At 40.4% G+C, this 23,318-nt stretch overlaps 1 protein-coding gene across 2 annotated transcripts in view; it reads right to left on the bottom strand.

Annotated features, from left to right (window-relative positions):
* Nucleotides 1–23,318, bottom strand: part of INTS7 (integrator complex subunit 7) — a 1,158,789-nt gene that overhangs the window by 259,912 nt on the left and 875,559 nt on the right. For both annotated transcript variants that reach the window (XM_044075076.1, XM_044075075.1), the window contains one exon: nucleotides 6,755–6,949. In XM_044075076.1, the coding sequence (XP_043931011.1) occupies nucleotides 6,755–6,949 (195 nt within the window). The remainder of the gene's footprint in view (nucleotides 1–6,754; nucleotides 6,950–23,318) is intronic.

Genomic DNA, 23,318 nt, shown 5'->3' on the forward strand with positions numbered 1-23,318 from the left:
CATGACATCACTAGAGAACAGTTAACTGTTTGTATCTAGATGTCTTAAGAACTACCTAGGTAATGTACCATTGCAAATTTGCTTTCCCCATGGGCCTTCACTGAAAAAGGGCTTTGCCTAAGTGAAGTTTCATCAAAACCTAACTAACCAATAACAACCTCTTATATCACCAAATTACTAGAACAAATATTTTGAACCACCAACAAAAAATGCTGCCAATCCACAACTTCCTTCTGCCAAAACCTAACTAACCAATAATAACCTCTTACATCTCCTTGTTACTATAACTGACAATACCAGGCCCGTCACAATCTAAATATGCTCTCCTATAAAACACCCCATACCCTAAATTTCCCACTCTCCACCATGATTCTGTGTCTCACTCTAACCTCCCCCATACTCATATTGTTAACCTGTTGTACAGCTTACCCAATACAACTTCCTGATTACCTTATCTGTTACCAAAAGATACATGATTACAATGTAACCTCTGCATCCATCCAGTTCAATATAGGCCCCCACTTATAATAATCACTACACAAACCTCATTAAACCTAAAATAATCCATAACTCCAAAAAGAGTTCAAAGGTACTATCATCAGCTGTTCCACAAAAACTAGAACACAGCTACACATGTGTACTACTGAATCTACTGCTAGCAGGTGACATTCACCCTAACTCTGGACCCTCAAAGGCACCAAGTTACTCTACAATAATAAATTAGCCCTGCCTGAAAACCTAAATTCCTCTCCCAACAAAATAAGAAATAGCAAAAAAAAAATCTATTCCATATGAACCTCAGAAGCATTGTAAACAAAATTCTAGAACTGCATGCATTGATAAAATATCACTCCCCTGACATATTAGTAATAACAGAAGCTTGGCTAAAACTTAACATCAGTAACACAGAAATACTTTCCCTGACCCCATACCAGCTTTAGCATCCTTAGAGCTGATAGATTAAACAAAAAAGCAGGAGCAGCAACAATAATGTACCACAGCAGCAAACATCTGTCACCTTTTTCATCTACCATACCCTACTTCCACAATGCCAAACTATTTCTAAGTAACCTAAAACTGAAAGCACATAAAACAATGTGTATGGCAGCCCCCTTTATATTCCACCTAAAGACAATATCACCACACTGGAAGACATCCTGTCCTGGCTATCCAGTAATGTATGTACAGAGACAATTACACTAGGTGATGTTAACATTGACTGGTCAAGTCTCACCTCTGAGATGAACATTTCTAGTAAAAACCTATACAATTTTTCTCAACTTATCACTGATCTTACAAGAATCAATCTGAAAAATGGTAAAACTACCACCTTGGACTGGTTAAGTCACCTTAACAATATAAGCTCCCATGGCACGCTAGCATGCACACTCAGTGACCATCTGCCCATATATGCCACAAGAGAATGCCATCCATCTTACAAGGAGCGCACACATAACAAAATGAACAACTTTGACACACAGCTGTTTAACACCTTACTAATATCCCACAACAGGAACATCCTAAAAATCTTGCCACTAGATGATGCCGTTGTCTATTTCAGTAATATATTTATGGAACTACTGAACAGCATGGCCTCCTTTAGGCTTAAAGGGTACAAAATTCTGCTCCTTACCTCACTCCTGCCACCAATCAATGAGGAATACAGATGAAGCCTGGAATGCATGGCTCAATAATAAAACAGAAAATAATCTTCAACAACATAAACACATAATAAATAAAGCCAAATGCAGATCAAACTTGACATGAAACGTTATACCTCCAATTTGCAAATCAAACTTGACATGAAACGTTATACCTCCAATTTGCAGAACAGATACTACAAAAATTCTACACAATTCTGGGTCACCTTATCTAAAATACTACACCTTGGTTCAAATGGACAACCAAACCCCCAACCTCTTCTGCTCACCAAAAGAAACTGCTAATGCTTTCAGTGATGACTATCTCTAGCATTGCTAGGCTACTTCATAACGAAACTTTAAACAAACTGACCTCCAAATAATCTTGACTGCATCCAACTCAGTCTCACTTCACAACTGCATTAATACACACTCTTTCTCCCTTCAACCAGTATCCATCACAACAATCAAGATACCTCAAACAAATTAAACTAAGTACACTCTTTCAATTTGAAATTCCTAGTGATTTCCTAAAAATGGCAACCAGCTCAATCTCCTTTTGAATATCCACTCTCAAATAGTTCTATTCAGGAATCACATGTCCCTACCACATGTAAACATTTTACATTATCCCAATTAACAAGGCTGGTAACACCAATGATATATCTAACTTTAGACTCATTGCAGTTCTCTCCCTTCTTTTGAAAATCCTTGAAAAATGCATTCATAATCAATTAAAGACTCCTTCACAAACAAACACCCTCCTTAACCCACCAAACATGGTTTCAGAACAGGCATAGCACTACCACATCTCTTCTAAACTTCACTAGCACTATTAACCTAGCCAGAGACAAAGGCCAACTGGTTTACGCATGTGTTTCTGGATCTATCCAATGACTTCAATACAATTTCCCACTTCTAAAACAACTCTTTTCACTTCGCCTATCAAACCCCTTCGACCAGCTGGTTCTCCAGCTACCTTTCCAAAAGGTTCCAGTCTGTTAAATGGATTAATTTCTACTCATCTTACCTACCCGCCAAAACAGGTATTCCTTAAGGGGCCACTGCTTTTCAATATATTTACTGCCAAATGTCAAGCACCTCTTACACAATATTCAGATGACTCCACTTTAATTTGTAACGGCAATAATCCAATTACACAACAACACATCACCCAAGAGTCAATTCATCAGTTGAAAGGTGGCTCAATAACTCCCAGCGTCTACTCAGTCCAAAAAACAAAGCTGCTATTACTCCTCTAAAAAGACCTTACACACCTCAAGCAAAATGTCTCAATAACAGTCTCTGATACCACTCCTACAGAAGTCATCCCCCATACCAAGCTACGAGGCATGACAATTGATAACAACCTGAAAGCTGACTTACATAAGCAACATGTTATTAAAAAAACTCACCAAACATTAGGGCAACTCTACTGAACAAAAAACTATTTGACTGATTTATTAAGGGAACTCCTGGCCTTTACACTCCTATTTTCCATTTTACTACATGGCTCCCAATGCTTAACCTTAAAGCTTAAATCCAAAATAAGCTAAAGCAGTGCTACAGTAAAAATCGCAAAATTTGCCATTAACTCGTCAAACAGAACCCATCACTGCTTACCCCTAAAACAGCTTCCTTGGCTTGAATTACCCAAGCAACACACTTACACCCAACTGCTCCTAGTCCACAAATTAATACACAAACCAGGACAGAGCAAAGCTTTACTCGACTTACTGCATACATACACTTCTGCTAGGCCACTGTGATCTGAAAACAAAATGCTCATCACTACCAACAAACCACAGTTGTCAGCAGGAACCTCTCTCTCTATTCCATCTATGTAACTCATTCCTGGAATTCCGTCTCCGTATCCCTTAAACAAACGAGCAACCTTTTTAATGTCAAACCAAGCAAAACAAACACCTGCTTGACAGCTGGACCTGCACAACTCTCAAAACAGATGTCGACCACCTACTCACTATAACTATGCTTTTCTCAACTCTAATTTCACTGACACCTCCATATCTTAGCAGGTAGTAATAGCCTAACATCAAAAGTAGCTCTCCCTTTAATGATTCCATACTACTAATGTATGCCCTTCTACCTCTTCATCTAACACTTACTGCTATTCTCTAGTGTCCCTCCAAAACAATCTTATCTTTCTCAATGTCCTTAATTTTCCCTCCTGTACATTTCTCCTCCACATCTCATTCTATTACTCTGTCTATTTTGGCATATATTTTCTCATCTCCATATATTATTAGCAATATAGTAAATACTTTGAATAACAATATATTAGTTTACATAGCAAAGCCTACCTACTTCTGCAATGTGCCTTGCTACTTCCAATACATATTATATTCTTGATCACAATTTCTCCTAGCAATATTCTGTAAATGTATTTCAATCTGTTGTGGGGGTTATTCCTTGTATATAAGGTACACCCCAATCCATTTAAAAGTGTTTTATCTGTTTTGGGTTTTCTTTCCTTGTATATAATCACCTATCAGCTACTGTAAAATCTTGTGTGCGTCTGAGGATCCTTTCACCCCGACTCATTGTAAAGCATTTAATCTGTTGCAGGGCTTTTCTCCTTTTATATATTATTGCTCATTGTCTCCCTGTGGTCGTGTGGGTTTCCTCCGGGTGCTCCGGTTTCCTCCCAAATCCCCAAAGACATGCTGCGAGTGGATTGGACATGCTAAAATTGGCCCTAGGCGTGAGTGCGTGTGCCTTCCGTGGAAGGTTGGGCGCCGGGCTGGCAACTTGACACTGTAAAACTCCACTGCCAATCATGAGCAGACAAGGTGATCCGCTGTGGCGACCCCTAACGGGGAAAAGCCGAAAGAGAGACAGAGTTTAAATATTTTTGAATCGGTTGTGGAGCTTTTCTCCCGTGGCCTCAACTGAAAATGGGCCACTGGCCCAGTTGGACTTTCCCCATTATCAAAGTATCAATAAATAAAAACTAAATAATACTTTCCCAGTCAACAAAGACAAATAAATAAACTTACCATAACAGTAGATGTTCTGGTAATGGTATTTCAGTTTATCTATCGATCTTTTGTTTACCAGGATAGCCCCACTAAGCTACTGACCTCTTTTTAGGCGAGACCTATTTATACTACTAGGCAAAATGTGGCCACATCATCGGGGAACCTCTTCTACTCTTTTCAGTAGGCACCATGGGATCTTTATTATCTAGCTGAGCTGCCACCAACTCATGCAGATGGGGCCTCAGCTTAATATCTCATCTGATGACATACTCAGGAATGAAGAACCCCTTCCTACTTATGCTACAATCCATCATCAGCAATGAAAATTCATCTATGCACCTGGAGTGGAAATAGCATTCACTGCCTTCTAACCTTTTAACACCACAGTTAAGTGTGCTACCTGTTGCACTACTGACACTGACAAGTATGTAATTTACAAGATCTTATGGTGAGACACCGTTGCCACATTTTTCACAAGGACAGGATTTCTTTGACAAGTAAGCTTTTTTATGCATACAGTAAATTCAGAGTTTACATTGAGCCAATCTAATAATCTCCCTGTATTCTTTACAGAACCTAATAACAAGGGAGAAAAAATCCTTCATACTGTCCACGTTCAACTCAGATACTACTTGGACAGAACTAAATGGTTCAGAAAAGCTAATCATCTGTTTGCCTCCTACGAAGGTAAGAAAAAAGGAAAACTAATGTCAAAGCAGAAGATTTCAAGGTTAGTTCAATGCCATTTCCTTTTGTTTTGCTCACCATAACATGCCACTTACACGAAAAATTAGTACATACACTGCCAAGGTTTTGGCTACTTCTGTGGCTTTCTGGAAAGGGGAGGAGTCTTAGGCATTAACTTGATCCTCCTCACATACTTTTACAAGGCACTACAAAATAGGACTCTTTTTTCAGGTCCACAGCTGGCTTTGCTAGGACCATTCTCTAGGGGTTCTTGGATTCTTAGCTTTCCTCTTCCCTATATGTTGTTACGCTATGGTAATCTACCCTCATAGCTTAAGATACAATAATCTAATGTTGAACATAGTACACTTGTGTAAGTAAAATTACCATAACAGTAAATTCTCTTTTAGATCATGTTGCAGTAACTTTGGATTTTGATTTATGGCTGGGGAGTGTGTGTGTGTGTACATATATATATATATATATATATATATATATATATATATAGATAGATAGATACATACATACACACACATACACACTTGCGCATATATTTACATTTTTTTACTGTTTGGTTATTTCCTTACATTTTTACTTTCAGGAGTTTGGCCTCCCTTACTGGGGAAAGTAAGCTCTGAAGCTTTTGGCCCTCTAACGGCATTTCATATGGAGCTCTGCTATAGCTTCTGGTATGTGGAAAGTGTTGGCCAGCTGGTATATCCTTAGCAAGATATAACCCTTACAGCTTAGGCTACTGCAACAGTAATCTAATGTTGAAGATCTCTGGTCTACTCTGCTCAGTTTGTTTGCTACTACTAACTGTTGCCATGATAAGTGGTTTAGAAAATGATAATTAAATGTCACCAAAGAAAAATAATTGCACAGAAAAGCCATTGCAACAAAACATAACAGCCGGCCAGGAAATTACAAATTAGACAAAGGACCATCAAGGCCATACTTTATCAGCAGATTATTTCTAATATGTAACACGCTAACATGGACAAATGTGCTGTGGAACGTACAGGACAAGTATTAGGGTTGACAGCTAAAGTAACTTTAGAAAATGTGTCTCAGTTGAATATTCTGGGACTTTTTTTTATATTTATTCCTTTACTTCAAATGAGTAAGATGATCTGTCAAACAAAACAAACCTAGTTAACAAACCTAGGTAATCCTGCCTTGTTCTTAGTAAACTAGTGTGTGTGTGTTACAGAAGAAAAAAAACAGTGCTATAGCATATTCCAAAACATATTAAAATAAATTACAGCAACAGATGGCATCATACAATAACTGATTCCATGATATTTTATGCTATTTATTTAAACTATGCATAAGTCTGCACTCATTTATGAGTTGCAGGATGGTCAGAGATAAAGTGTCAGAGAAATAGTTACCAAACAGGGTTGTTCAAAGAGACTTAAAATGTACCTGGTGGGAGATACGGCCACACCTCTGTAGATCATTTCCTGAGGCCAGGGCTACTGCAGTAGCAATAGCAGGGGGAGGACTTGTTTTCAGACTATTGCAAGTGCAGATGAGCTGGGAAAATGCCTGAAGAGTGTCAATTCGAATTTTCACAAATTCACACTGAAAACTTAGTGGATTCAGTGGAGTACTAGCAGCCTGAAAAAGAAAGAAATTACGTGGTTTAACAATGCCTGTACACACTTAAAATCAAAAAGGTCTTCATGTACATTAATAACAATGTGTGGACATCGGATAGTGCAGTGGATTATAATTACAGTTGCTATTACATGTTCCAAAGTATTTGGGCATGCTTGGGTACAAAGCCAGAGAGCATGCATGGTAAAGGCCCCCTCGACCACATATTATATATACACACGTGTGTGTGTGTGTGTGTGTGTGTGTGTATATATATATATATATATATATACATACATATACACACACACACACACACACACACACACACACACACACACACACACATACACACACACTCGATATAAAAAGTTTACACACCCCTCCTAAAATGCCAGGTTTCTGTGATATAAAAAAATGAGACCACAATAAATCATTTCAAAACTTTTCCCACCTTTGATGTGACATATAACCTGTACAATTCAATTGAAAAACAAACAACTCTATTAGGGGAAAAAATATAAAAAATAAAAAATGTCCGCACACCCTTAAACTAATACTTTGTTGTGTGTGCACATCCTTAAACTAATACTTTGTTGAAGCACCTTTTGATTTAATTACAGCATTCAGTCTTCTTGGGTAGGAGTCTTATCAGCATGGCACATCTTGACTTGGCAATATTTGCCCACTCTTCCTTGCAAAAGCATTCAAAATCTGTCACATTGTGAGGGCATCTCTTGTGCACAGCCCTCTTCAGGTCACTCCACAGATTTTCTATTGGATTTAGGTCTGGGCTCTGGCTGGGCCATTCCAAAACTTTAATTTTCTTCTGGTGAAGCCATTCTTTTGCTGATTTGGATGTATGCTTGCGGTCATTGTCATGTTGAAAGGTGAAATTCCTCTTCATCTTCAGCTTTCTAGCAGACACCTGAAGGCTTTGGGCCAAAAGTGACTGATATATGGAACTGTTCATAATTCCCTCCACTTTGACTATATCTATATATCTATACACACACACACACTAAACTGCCAACATTCACCTAAGCAAGTCAGGAATAACATCAGAAAAATTAAATCAGATGCAACAGTGGACCCCTGCTCTAATTCGGGTCTATATGACAGTATCGAATGGACTAAATCGTGAATGCTATTTAGTCAATCTGATACTGTTGAAAAGGCAAAACAGCAAAGTCACAGAACATCAAATTTTTTCCCAGGGAAAAAAATTCGGTGGACTGTCTTCGAGACTTTGCCATTTCCTCCACTAAGGTGTGATCTCGGAGTTGGTATATTTAAGTAGGGAGGGTGTGGGGGTCACAGGGGTTGTGGGGGGGTGAAGCCCCCCACTTAAATTTGTGTTTAAGTTTTTTTTTTTTTTTTTTTTTACGGAGCAGCAAAATTTTTTTTTTTCCCCTGGGAAAAAAATTTGCTGTTCCGTTTGTTCGATATTTTGTTGTTTAGATATTATTGGTACGATGAAATAGCGTTCACTATTTTTATCGAATGATAATATAATATAGACGTCTCTAATTCAAGCCATAAAACATGCCACTGCTGAATGAAGTCCAGAATACCATTACAGATCATCTTATATAATTTAAGCTATTACAAGGAAATCTGTACTGCGAAATTTCAACATCTTAAAATGGTGAAAAGGGATACTGATGTTTAATTTACATCAGCTCTATCAGAACAGGACTAACTAATCATGTTTAGTTGAATCCAGTTTTGTCAAATAGTAGATAACGAATAAAGTCCAAACTCCCTACATGCAATTTCACATGAAACGAGGAAATCTGTAAAGAGGGAGGCTTTCATATTTTAAAATGGTGCAAAAGGAATGCAGGTATTTGAATGACATCAGCTCAATCAGAATGGGATTTGTTGATCTTACTTAGCTGAATCCTGATTCCACTGAATAACAGGTAGTCACGTCAGCAAAATCACAGAATTTGGGGGGGTATGGAAGTTTTCCTTACCATCAAAGCTGTTCAGTCTCAGTATACTGAGAGAGGCAGTAGCGTATGGAAGTGAATGAGCTGCCCCACTGCAATTTTCTGTTTGCTTTAATGTGTAAGTCAGTGTAGTTAGCAGTGCAATGTAACTTGGTTTGACAAGATACTATGAACCCAATGCATCAAGCTCAATTTACAAACCAGAACTTTAGCATATGGCACTTTAGAAAGCTGCACTTTTAAAATGTGATTTTTATTTTCATTTATGAGAAATTGAAAAAGGGTCCCTGGTACTCATGTCTGATTCAGTAAATGTTGGTAACTTAAGGTTTCAAAAGGATTTAAACTGATGTGCTGGACAATATGCCATGTATAAAAACAGGCATGCAATCTACAGAATATACCACCCAGACTACAGACTCAAATTAGAGTGTTTTTTTCCTGCTCTTACAATTTACAAAACTGAGAATAATACTGATTTTCACTCCAGTTGAATAAACTAGTGGCTTAACATGTAATGTCATTAAAATGTTAAAACATGATACAGTAAAGTAGAAAAGAAGTCAGGAATTCTGCACTGCATTCCAAATCATTTGTCACTCTGTTTTACTGATGGTGGGCTGTTTCATCAGGATACAAACCATCCTGTTTAGTAGTACCTACAAATGAAGATATTAGACTATAGAGGTGCAGTGAAGGAACAACGACAGTGGAAAATTGCTTTACATAGCAAAACTGCTAGCTAAAAAATAAATGCACAACATCCCTGATTGTGGTGTTAATGATGCAGCTTCAAGTAGTGGCCCAGGAATGGGGACAGTCAGCAAGGAGCAGACTGGGGGAATGGTAAAGGTCACCTCACCTATCCTAGGAAAGTGGCTTAACTAAGTCCTGCTACAGCACTCCTGCTTGGGGGAAAGGACAGAAAATGCGCTCTGTATGTACAAAGACTACAAAACTTGAGCAAAGGAAAGCTCGTACTTCAGACAATCATCATAGGTGTGCAGAAATCTGCCCCCACCAAGGTCCTGGCATCTCTAGAACTTTACCATGTTTGCTGGCCAACGAAGGGGTTGTTGGCTAAGCAGACAAAAAAAATCTCAACAGCTAACAAAGATGGCACAACAAAAATTGTCCTGACTTATCTGCACGGTCCATTGAATGAGAAGCCTCTGCTGCCGGCTGACTGACTTCTCACAGGGGGCCTTAATCCGTAGAGCAAGCCATATGTGTGCTAGTAGGAAAGGCAATTTGCTGATGGTCTCAACACAGGCTTAAAACATAAGGCAAAAAAGAATCAAACAGTTATAACTATCCTTGCTTTTAAAATTAATAAGCGGACCACACAATCTTATCATTTAAACGTACCTATGAAGGCACTATCCATGGAAGGTCAATAAATGAAGTCTTTCTCTTTTCTCTTCTGTTCCAATTTGGTGTTTTCCTTGAAAGATCTCATGCTCGAAAGCATATATATATTCTATGTCAGCATACACTATTGCTTCAGATGCTTCATAAATTGCAATTTAAGAGCATACTTAATCCTGCCAATATGCCCCTAATTAGAGTGAGAACACTTTCCATAAAGCAAGGGAAGAAAAATAGAGATTTGACACCTACACTGTTTATAAGTACTAAAGTGCACACTTAACCAAATGATATGGAAACAGCTGATAGAGTGATACCCATGTGTCAGACCCATAACAAATATGCAGCACTTCTCTGACACACAAAGCTGCAGTCAAAATAATAATGCTCGGTGATGGTGTAAAATAAAGACCAAGTGGCCAAGGCATGGTTATCTAGAAAAAAATGTAGGTAAGCTGTACCTTTATAAACTGGCTTCTGGTGGCAACATCTTCCAAAGGCACAGGGCCATCTGATCTTGAAAGAAAATGTAGCTGACATTCCGCTTCAAAAGTTTTAACAGGCAGTGCTTCTATCTCCAGATTAGAGCTGAACAGTTGTCTGCTTAGTCTGTCTTCCTCTGTGTTTTGTCTGAAGGAATGTATGAGGCCTGAACCGTTAGAGAATGTTACACAGTTAGCTTTCCTGTCATCATTACCAACCAAAGAGGGTATGACCTTGTACCCCTTTGCTTGTCCAGGTACTACATCATGATAGGGATGTTTGTGGCCATTAACAGAGGACCTTTAATCCGTAAGTGGTGAAGAACTTTTATGGCACTTATCACTGCCAATATTTCCTTTACATTTGTATATGTTGGCATGTCCTGAGGACCCATAAGTTTTGCACTTGAACTCTCATGGACACTGTTCCACATGCAAAATCTGAAGAGTCTGCCTGGACATATTAGACTGGGATCTGAAGAGAAATGAAGTTCTGAATTCAGACACAGTTTATCCCTCCACTACTGCAGTTCTTGTTTCACAAATCCCAGTACTGGTACCAAGAAATCCAAAGGATGAAGATGCTGGATCCAACAATTCTTCAAGTACCACTGACTTTTTCCCATGTGTAGTCTGACTAGAGAGAACAAGAGGATCATTGATGCCATGAGGCCTAGAAATTTGAGGAACCCTTGCTGAGGCCCCATCCAGAGAAGAGAAATCAAAGAAAATGTTCTGATAAGTCAGAACTTTGTCTTCTCATAGGAATACCATCCTTCTCCATGGGTCTATTAAACATCCCCAGGAAAACAATTCATTAAAAGGGTATGAGAAAGGACTTTTGAAGGTTCAGTTTGAAGCCCAGGTGGGAAAGGAGGGATGTGACTTTGTTTAAGAACTCCAAGCACCTGTATACATAATCTGGACAAATCAACAAGCTGTCTAAATAAGGAAAAATGTGGATGCCTCCTAAGGAATTGCAACAGACAATTAATGGGGCCAGACACTTTATAAACATACAAGGTGCAGCAGATAACCAAAGGGCAATGCAGAAAACTGATGATATAAGCCAGACACAGCAAATCTCAAAAGTTCCTGAAATTGACAGCAACAGAATATGGTAAGTGTCCTTGAGATATAGAGTTACCCTGAAACAGTGGTCCTGAAGCAACTCTAGAACTGACTGTAAGTCAGCATTTTGAATTTTGGAACTACAAAGGTGTTTAGAAAGGACAAATCAAGGTTTGGACTACAGAAGTGCTGTTTTTTTGGTACCAAAAAGATTTGGGTGTAAAATCCTTTGCATTTGTGTATCATAGGCACTGGTTCTATGGCCCCTGCTTCTATCATGTGATGGAGCACAGGAGTAAACAGCTCTGTCTGATCTGGTGGGTATGGGGGGGTGGATTCCTCTGAAAGGGGCAGGATTTGCTATCCACTGCCAAGTGTATGCTCTCTGAATTATTTTCAGAACCAGTCTGTGACTACTTGCAGCCAGGCTGCAGGGTTAAAAGACAGTATGGGTGAAGGAGGATGAGAAGTAAGGGTGGGGTAGGGGAGGGGCTCTCTGTGACTTGGCATAGTCATTCCACTGCAGACGGTTGATTCTTTTTTGGAAAGGAACTCCTCTTTTGGTTTTGTGGAATTATCCTTATGACATTTCCTTTTGGATCCCTGACTTTTGCTTCACTGGGATTTTTGTTTGCTCTGCCCCTTGAAGGAAGGCACCTAGATATCCCATACATTAATTGTCCTGTATCATCCAACTGCTTGACAATCTGTTTAACAGAGGGCCCAAACACCAATTCAGAAACTGAAGGTGCATTCAGAATTTCATCTTTTAAATCAGAGAAGTTATGATTACCTAATCAACCATATTGTCTTAATACAACAGAAGCAGCAGCATTTATTTCTCAAGACTGTATTGCCACATTCAAGCACACCTCTCAAAGCATGTTTCAAACCCAGTCAAATTAGAAACAATTTCATTCATATAAGACTTTTGATATGCAGTTAAGGATGCAGCACAATCATCTAAACTGTGTGCACACTGTAAAATAAATTTCCACCTATAGTCTTGATAATTTATCATTTTCAAGGCTAGATTACTAGAAACAAACATCCATTTAATCTGAATCTCGAACATTTTCCTTCTTTAATAGAGGGCATTGGATTAGATGAAGCCATGGACTTTTTGGGTCAACAGTCAAATGAAAAGAGAGACCTGTCACATCTGTGGAGACTCTATATTTTCTCTGAGCCTTTTCAGAGACTGCTGGAATAGATACTGGAGTCCTGCAGACAGCTTTATAAACATCTTTCAAGGTCAGTTAAGAGAGAGGGAATAGAAACAGAACTGGATATGTCATTCTCTATTAGCTATAGGTTAGTTCCAGACTGCTTCCAAGCAAAAAATCACTAAATGTAACAATCACCTGAGGAAAAGCAAACACTTGTTTGGACTTGAGCTCAGGTGCACCTTCTGAAGAATCAAAGTGACTGAACTCACTGTCAACTAGGAAATTATCATTCCTCATCAGATTCCTCATCATTCTCCGAAACAGAAAGGACTCTAGCAAAACTAGCAATACTGTGTTGTATGGGAACACAACCACCAAAATTAGCTGTCTGCAGAACACTCTTAGCAAAGGAAACCACATCAGCCTTATAAATAGCTATAATCTGACTACTGGCTGCATGATGAAGCTTCTGTATATTTTTCTCTTGAACTTCAGTACTAGATAAAATACTTGGTGACAGAGTTTTATGTCTGGCAAGAGGTCTCTTACGCAGGACTACTCCTGCTCCTAAAGGGTGTGGCTCCCCTATACCTATGCCATTTACTGGAAGACCTCCAGGGGATGTATCTAATCCCTATTCCATAGTGGCCGGCAAAGCTACACTATAGAGAGACAGAGTAAAAGTTAAGTGGTCAGTAAGCAGAGAAGTGGCCCAGAAAGAATCACTAACTGTAGGCTGTGGCATATTTTTATTTTGTTTTTTCTTTTTAGCTGCAAACGGATTTGATGGGGGGGGGTTCCAGAGGTAGGCGCCGTCAAGTCAGGGGACAGAACATTGTCCAGAATAATAAACTGACAACGTGGAATAATGTACCACAATAAGCACTTAAAGTGACTAGTAATACATATGTCCCCATGCAACTAAATTCTGCCAAACTGTCCTATTATCACAAAGAACAGTTTAAAACGTGTTCAGAATTCTTTTACAACTGACAAAAGTAGAAAGTCCAAACACCAAGTAACCAGTTTGTCAGTCCAGTGTTAAAAAAGTTCCACACACTTTGACCACATTAAACTGTCATAAAATAACATTTAAACTATATTTTTCAAAGTTCACAGGTTGGTACTAGGCTATCGGCCCTAGGGCACAACCTAGCCATCAACAATTCCCTGGCTATTTCCATTCACTATTTATTTTCCTGGAATTCCAGAGTCTGGGGAGTCTCTAGGTCAGGAACCTATCCCTCCAGCATGTTTTGTTTATTGTGATGACAAGGTTTAGATCCCTGGAGCATGTGACTCTAAGGGATTGGGATTTCTTTAAGTGTAGCATGTCCAACAGCTCTGGGTTTGACATGGCCTTGTATGTTAAGCAGAGATCGCCTCGCAGTAGACAATATGCGACAAGAGTACAGCTAGAGTTTTTTATGGTGGTCAGCATAAGGCATCTGCTTTAGGCCTGTGATTCTTTTAGCGAGTTATTTCTGCGGCCTTTCCAGTTGTTGCAGATGTCTTGAGAGGCACATCTTGTTAGAGAGAGTAAAATCTCCAGAGTACATTCAAATAACTTCATTCGAAATAAAATTATGATACAATGTTAAAAACACACAGAGCAGAACCATACATATAGTCAATAATGGATAAATGCTGAAAAAAGTCAAGTTCTGCAATATTGTCCTGTCAAAATAAATAAAGCAGAGTACTCAGCAGTAAAGACAGAGGGGATTAATTTGAGGTTGTGCGTGCATGAGACAGCCCCCTAGTGTCCAACAGCATATATACACACCACACTTCTGAGAGAAATACTGAAAGTTTCCACAGAAATAGTAAAAATAATCATTTGTCAAAGATACAAGACAAATAAACACCGTCACAATCAGAAATTCCTACAGGATAAACTGCAAACATTGAAAGAAATAAAATATTAAAATAAATCATTTTTAAAAGTAAACAATTTTTAAAAATAAACAAAAACAGAAAGAGAACAATAAATCTAATAATAAAAATGAAAGGAAGGGAGTCTCCAAACGGGGCTCATCTGAGCAATAAGTGGAAAAAAATTAGCTCTGGTTCCTGTGATGATTCTGAGGACTCTTCTTTGGATGGCAGAAAATGACTGAATGCTCACTTCCTGTGACAACTGAAGGCTTCCCTATCAGGATATACTCAGCCAATCAACCGTCACAGGAAGAGAGTGGGAGGGGAGTCTGAGCTTTTGATAGCTGTCCAGTACTGGACTACCTTGGCAGACAGCCCAAAATACCACTGAGGGAGTGGGAATGATGAGCATCCTCACAAATACACAATGCAGGTAGCATCCACCATGAAATTTACCTCTAAGAGTCCAGTCTCTACAAAACACTGATTTTTTTTTTTATGTGCAGCCTTGCAAAGGGAATCACGAGAATCTTCAAAGCTATCAAACTTAACATCCTGAGATATTCCAAGTGAAATATAGGAATGATTGAAAAAAGTGAAGAGGAGTGCCAGATATAACTCCACTTTTTCTTTTTTTAACATTTTTATTAAATTATCATTTAAGACATACGTAAGCATACACTGACAGAAAAGAAAACAAAGCATGTTACATTTTTGCCTTTATATGCATTATACATTACATATATTTTCTGTCTTTATAACTACCATCAGTCCAACATTACATAATTTGCTCAGTTCCTGCCTTCATTTAAACCTCACTCCTCCTCCTCTTGAACATTATTCTGCATGTATTGTTCCCACGATTTCCATTTATTTATATGCAATTTGCTCCTCCCCCTCTCTAAAGATCCTCTTTTCAATCATTTTTACTCTTTTATAATATTTAGTACTGCAGATATAGTTGGTTAAACTTAGATTTCCATCTTCTAGTAAATTATTTTTTGGCAGACAACAGAATTACACTTACACTTAACAAGGCCTTACTATGTCTAGGCAATTTAGATCCTGTGTCCCAGCTCAAAAGAATAATTTCCTTAATTACAGCCATTTGCTCACCCAATATTTCTAACAGAGTACTCTGTAAGGAATTTTTAAAATCTATCAACTCATTCTTCTTCTTTTGGCTTTTTCCCATTTAGGGGTCGCCACAGCGGATCACCTGTCCACTCATGATTGGAAGTGGAGTTTTTACGGTGTCGAGTTGCCAGCCCGGCGCCCAACCTTCCACAGAAGCCACACACACACTCATGGCTAGGGCCAATTTAGAGCATCCAATCCACCTATAGCATGTCTTTGGGATGTGGGAGGAAATTGGAGGACCCGGAGGAAACCCACGCGACCACAGGGAGGACATGCCGACTCCACACAGAAGGCACCCCAGCCGAGGATTGAACCAGAGAACCTCTTGCTGTGAGGTATCAATGCTAATCGCTGCACCACCATCAACTCATTACACTCCCAAAATGTATGTTCTCAGTTACCTCTTTCTTCCCAAACAAACCTCCAACATTTGCTACCTACTTGAGGAAAAATTCTTTGAAGTCTCCTTGGAGTATAAAAATATCTATGCAAACACTTCCAAGAAAACATTATAAACCTTCTGGACTTTGTTGCATACTTGGGAGTCATACATATGTCCTCCAATTGTTCCCTTGTAAATTGCTTTACCAGTCTTGTTTACCAATCTTTTCTAACTTCCTCCGATTTCTTCCTATAGTTATTATGCAATATTTTATATGCCCTACTAATTACTTCTTATATAATAGCAGCTTCAGTTAGACATTTAAAAAAATTCTATCAGAACAGTACTTTCACTTATGATTCCCCTATTCCTGTCTCTCTGCATACACTCTGATATCAATATCTGGTAGGGAAGGCAGCCTCTAACCTACAGTCCAAATGTCTTCTTGACCTCATCCCACTCTATTACCTTTAACTAGTTATTTGTTCCCAATACTTTGGTTCCTTTGCCAGTTTTCTCCAGTGAATTCCAGTCCTCTCTTGCCTGTTTTATGTACCCCAACTTACAGTCATCCCTATTAGCAAAATCACCTTTCCCTATTTTTGGGTGGCTTAGAATACTTTCTAGTACTTTACAAATATAATATTCTGTATGGCTATTATTATTCTCCTTAAGGATCTGCATCTAAAATCCCATCCTCTCATTATTTCTTGAGCTCACCCCCTGCGTCATCATCATCATCCCTTTCCACATTGAATTATAAACCTTTTGCTTGTGTTACACATACACATATACATGTATGCTATGAGTGCATGCGTGTATGTGTGTGTCTATATATATATATATATATATATATATATATATATACACACACACACACACACACACACACACATACATACACCACACATACAGATGTATATTGATATCCATATACTTATTTGCCTTAACTGTGCAGCTCTAAAAAATCTCTTCACACCAGGTAATTCTAAACCACCATGTTATACTGGAAAGATCAACTTATTAAACTTAAATTTTGCCCTCTTCATCTCCTAAACAAATTACTTCAACTCTCTATTAATTATTGTCCTTGCTTCTCCTCCGGTTGATAAAAATATGCCTGACCCACATATAAAACTAAAGAGAATAAAAACATTCTCACTGCCTGTATCTTACTATCCATATCCAAAAACAAGGGCTTCCATTTCCTAAGTTTTTCTATTATATTTTGTTAGTCTATTCCCACATATCCTTAGATGCCATAACAAAAGTACAGTTGTGTACACTTACCATAAATGTAGATGTTCGAGTGTATTCACTTTTGCAGTCATCACATTTGGGTTATCTGCTTGCAGTAGCCCTCAGTCGGCCTGATTATCAAAGTCTTGGGTCCTGCGTCGGTTGCTGTCACATCTTCCATGACGTCAGGTAGTCAGGGGTATAAAACATGCAGCCGACGCCATTACATCAGCTTTTCTTGCCCCAGATGTCAGGTGCCCCCATAATGGGAAGCAATTATATACAAGGTTACAGCTCCAACAAAAAATCAAATACACCAAAAAGCTTTAAGCATAGTAAACAAGAACAAGAATAGAGGTATAGTCAATAGACGTCAGGGGGCTGGAGGGAGGGTAACCAGGACTGCAACAGTGAATACACTCGAACATCTACATTTATGGTAAGTGTACACAACTGTACTATGTTCTTCATGTTTCACTGTTGCAGTCATCACATTTGGGTAGATTCCCAAAGCTAAGGATGGGAGGAGATAATTAGATAGCATTAGGACCAGCTATAAGGCCCTGCAAGTCTGCAGTGGCAAAGCCAGTTCTGGATTTAGAAAAAAATGGCAAGTGGTAATGCTTGGTGAAGGTATGTACAGAACTCCTGGTAGGGACACCTCTGAGAAAGGCTGCTGAGGTAGATGCAGCCCTGGTTGAATGTGGTCTTTATCCCCTTTGGGGTAGGTTTTCCATGGTGCTTATAGCAGAAATGAATGCAATGGTCTATCCACTTAGAAATGGTTTACTTTGAAATGGCCTTCCCCTTGGCCCCTGCAGCAAATGCAACCAGCAGCTGTTCAGATTTCCTGAGGTTTAGTCCTGTCCAAGTAAAATCTAAGTTGTCTGTGCACGTCCAAGGAGTGCAGTATTCGTTCCCCTTTGTTCTGTGGACTAGAAAAGAAGGTTGGCAAATGAATGGAATGATTAAGGGCCACACTGGATACCGCCTTGGGCATGAAGGAGGGATTGGTCCTGAGGGACACCTTGTCCGCATGAAAGATGATGAAAGGCTCCACAGCCATGACGGCCTGTAATTCAGACAACCTTCTTGCTGAAGTGATGGCTAGAAGGAAAGCTGTTTTCCAAGAAAGGAATTTCAACTCTGCATTTGCAGCTGGCTCAAAGGGAGGTAGATTGAGCTTTTCCAATACAAAGTTAAGGTCCCAGACTGGAGTAGGGGCTCTCCTGAGTGGTCTTAAGTTTTTGGCCCTTCTGAGGAATTGCTTCAGCAGTGGATGAGAGAAGAGGGGTGGTTCTGTATTGTAATGAGCTGAAATGGCTGAGGCATGAATTTTGATGGAGGAAAAGGAAAGGCCCTTGTGAAGCATCTCAGTTAAGTATTGAAGAATCTGAGGTAAATTGGGTGCTGCTGTGCCCATCCCCTGAGTTTGGCTCCAGGAACAGAATCTTTTCCATTTTTCAGCATAGGTTTTTCTAGTACTAGGCCTTCTTGCCTCCAGAATGACATCCATCACTTGCTTACTGAGGGATGGTAACGGAGAGATCAGGTAATTAGCCAGGCTGCCAGGTTCAGGGTTTGAAGCTGTGGGTGCAGAATCTGCCCTCCTGCTGAGACAGCAGAGCAGGGGTCTGAGGCAGGTGCCATGGTGCCAGCAGTGACACACTGCACAAGAGGGGGTACCAGTGTTGGCTTGGCCAGTCTGGTGCAATCAGTATTGTCCTTGGTTTGTCCTGTTTGATCTTTAGTAGTACCTTGGAGAGGAGAATCAGAGAGGGAAAGGCATAAACTAACAGGTTTTTCCAGGTGAAGGACAGGGTATCCACTTTCCAAGCTTGTTTGTGGGGAGTCCTTGTGCAGAATTTGTCCAACTGGTAGTTCTGGGGGCAGGCAAACAGGTCTATCTCTGGGCTCCCCCCATTTGTTTCTCAAAAAGTTGTGTACACTTACCATAAATGTAGATGTTCGAATGTATTCACTGTTGCAATCATCAAACACTTGGGTTATCTGCTTGCAGTAGCCCTCAGTCAGCCTGATTAACAAAGTCTTGGGTCCTGCGTCAGTTGCTGTCTCTTCTTCTGTGACGTCAGGTCGTCAGGGGTATAAAACATGCAGCCGACGCTATTACATCAGTTTTCCTTGCCCCAGATGTCAGGTGCCTCCTTAACGGGAAGCAATAAAACATATGTACACAAATACACAAGGAAATACCTCCAATAAAAAAGCAAATACACCAAAAAGCTTTAAAGCATAGTAAGGAATATTAGAGGCATAGTCAAAGAAATTAGGGGGCTGGAGGGAGGGTAACCAGGAATGCAACAGTGAATACAATCGAACATCTACATTTATGGTAAGTGTACACAACTGTACTACGTTCTTTGTGTTTCACTGTTGCAGTCATCACATTTGGGTAGATTCCCAAAGCTAAGGATGGGAGGAGGAAGTTAGATAGCATTAGGACCAGCTATAAGACCCTGCAAGACTGCAGTGACAAAGCCAGCTCTGGACTTAGAGAAAATTGGCAAATGGTAATGCTTGGTGAAGGTATGTACAGAACTCCAGGTAGCGGCTTCTAGGATCTCCCTGGTAGGAACACCTCTGAGAAAGGCTGTAGAGGTATATGCAGCCCTGGTTGAATGGGGTCTGATCCCCTGTTGGATAGGTTTTCCATGGTGCTTGTAGCAGAAATGAATGCAATGGCCTAGCCATTTAGAAATGGTTTGCTTTGAGATAGCCTTCCCCTCTGCCCCTGCAGCAAATGCCACCAGCAGTTCTTCAGATTTCCTTTGAGATTTAGTCCTGTCCAAATAAAATCTAAGTTGTCTGTGCACATCTAAGAAGTGAAGTATCTGTTCACCTTTGTTCTGTGGATTGGGAAAGAAGGTTGGCAAATGAATGGACTGATCGAGAACCACACTGGATACCACCTTGGGCATGAAGGAGAGATTGGTTCTGAGGGACACTCTGTCCGCATGAAAGATGATGAAAGGCTCCACAGCCATAAGGACCTGTAATTCAGATACCCTTCGTGCTGAAGTGATTGCTAAAAGAAAGGCTGTTTTCCAAGAAAGGAATTTTACATCTGCACTAGCAGCTGGCTCGAAAGGAGGAAGAGTGAATTTCTCCAATACAAAGTTAAGGTCCCAGGCTGGAGTTGGGGCTCTCCTGGGTGTTTTTTTAAATTTTTGGCCCCTCTGAGGAACTGCTTGTGCAGTGGATGCGAGAAGAGGGGAGGTTCTGTGTTATAATGAGCTGAAATGGCTGAGGCGGGAATTTTGATGGAGGAAAAAGACAGGCCCTTGTGAAGCATCTCAGTTAAGTACTGTAAAATCGGAGGTAAGTCGGGCGCTGCTGTGCTCATCCCTTGAGATTGGTTCCAGGCACAGAATCTTTTCCATTTTTCAGCATAAGATTTTCTAGTCCTAGGCCTACTTGCCTCTAAAATGATATCCATCACTGGTTTACTGAGGGATGGTAAGGGAAAGATTAGGTAATCAGCCAGGCTGCTAGGTTCAAGGTTTGAAGCTGAGGGTACAGAATCTGATTCTCCTGTTGAGACTACAGGGTAGGGGTCAGAGGCAGCTGCCATGGGACCAACAGTGACACACTGCGCAAGAGGGGGTTACCAGTGTTGGGGTGGCCAGTCTGGTGCAATCAATATCGTCCTTGGTTTGTCCTGTTTGATCTTTATCAGTACTTTGGAGAGGAGAGGCAGAGGAGGAAAGGCATAAACTGATAGGTTTTTCCAGCTGAAGGACAGGGAATCCACTTTCCAAGCCTGTTTGTGGAGAGTCCTTGTGCAAAATTTGTCCAACTGGTAGTTATGGGGGGAGGCAAAAAGGTCTATATCTGGGCTCCCCCATTTGTTTGTCAACATGATGAAAATCTTTGGTTCCAGTTTCCACTCGTGTGGGTCCATGAGGTTTCTGCTTAGTCCGTCTGCCAGTTTATTTAGTTTTCCTAGCAGGAATTGAGCTTGTAGATGCACTTGGTAGCTCAAGGCTGTGTTCCACAATGCCATGGGTTGTCTGCAGAGGGGGTAAGAATGGGTACCCCCCTGCTTGTTTATGTACCACATAACAGTGGTGTTGTCCGTCTTTACCATTAATTGTCCTGGAGGAATGTGATCCCTGAAGGCTGTCAGAGCATTCTGGACAGCTAACATTTCTTTTTGATTGACATGCAGGTGCATTTGACTTGGGTTCCATTTGCCCTGAATGCACTTCCCTGACAGGTGAGCGCCCCATGCATAGTCTGATGCGTCTGTTGTTAGGGTTTGGGTGGCAGGGGGTAGAGTGAATGGTAGTCCCTTGTTTAGGTGGCAAGCCACTACCCACCAAAGAAATTCCAGGCGTAGGCAAGGTATGATAGGAATCATTGCTTGTAGATCCTGAGAATGTTGACACCATAGGCTTTTTAGATACCATTGTAGTTTCCTCATATGCAGTCTTGCATATGGAATTAGAAGAATGCAGGAAGCCGTGAACCCCAAGGCTTGCAATATCTGCCTTGCAGATAAAGTACAGTTTTGTACCTACCATAAATGTAGATGTTCGAGTGTTCACCCTGCTGCAGTCATCACACTTGGGTTATCCTGTCGTCAGGCGGTCCCGCAGTTGGCCGGATTTCCAAGGTCTTGGTCCGACGTTGGTTGCTGTCGCCTCATCCCTGACGTCAGTGTGCCAGGGATACATATATTGCAACCGACGCCATTTTCTTCAGTTTTTCTTGCCCTAGATGTCAGGTGCCCCCAAAAGGGTGATCAGATTTAGTACCAAATGGTGTGAACACTGCACAAACACAAAATCCCTTCAGCTATAAGCAAATACATCAGTAAGGCATAGCAGAGATTTAGCCAGAAGATCAGAGGGGATGGAGGGAGGGTAACCTGGACTGCAGCAGGGTGAACACTCGAACATCTACATTTATGGTAGGTACAAAACTGTACTATGTTCATCGTGTTACCCTGCTGCTGTCATCACACTTGGGTTGAATCCCAAAGCTAAGGTAGGGGGGAGGTATCATAGAGGGTTAGTGGAGGCAATGAGGCCCTGCAGAACTGCAGTGGCGAAGCCTGCCCTGGACTTACAGTAAAGAGGTAAGTGATAGTGTTTGGTGAAGGTGTGTACAGAACTCCAAGTTGCAGCTTCTAAAATTTCTTTTGTAGTAACCCCCCTGAGAAAGGCTGTAGAGGTAGCTGTTGCCCTGGTAGAGTGGGCTCTAATGGTAGGAGGAACTGGTTTCCCATGATGGGTATAATAGAACCGTATGCAATGGCCTATCCATTTAGAAATGGTTTGTTTGGATATAGCCCTCCCTTGAGAAGTTGTAGCATAGGATACAAAGAGCTGGTCAGTTTTTCTGAAAGCCTTAGTTTTATCCAAGTAGTAACGAAGCTGCCTGTGAATGTCCAAGGAATGCAAGAGTCTCTCACCTTTGTTCTGTGGATTGGGGAAGAAAGTAGGTAGGTGGATGGTTTGATTTAAAGCTACACTGGAAACCACCTTAAGCATGAAGGAAGGATTAGTTCGTAGAGAAACTCTGTCTTGATGAAAAATGAGGAAAGGTTCCACTGCCATTAGTGCCTGTAATTCTGAGACTCTCCTAGCAGAAGTTATTGCCAGGAGCAGGGCAGTCTTCCAGGATAGGAACTGAATGTCTGCAGAGAAAGCTGGTTCAAAGGGAGGGAACGTTAGTTTTTCA

This window comes from Protopterus annectens, chromosome 6.part0 (genome assembly GCF_019279795.1).
Source record: "Protopterus annectens isolate FY-2018-M chromosome 6.part0, PAN1.0, whole genome shotgun sequence".
NCBI lineage: Eukaryota > Metazoa > Chordata > Ceratodontiformes > Protopteridae > Protopterus > Protopterus annectens.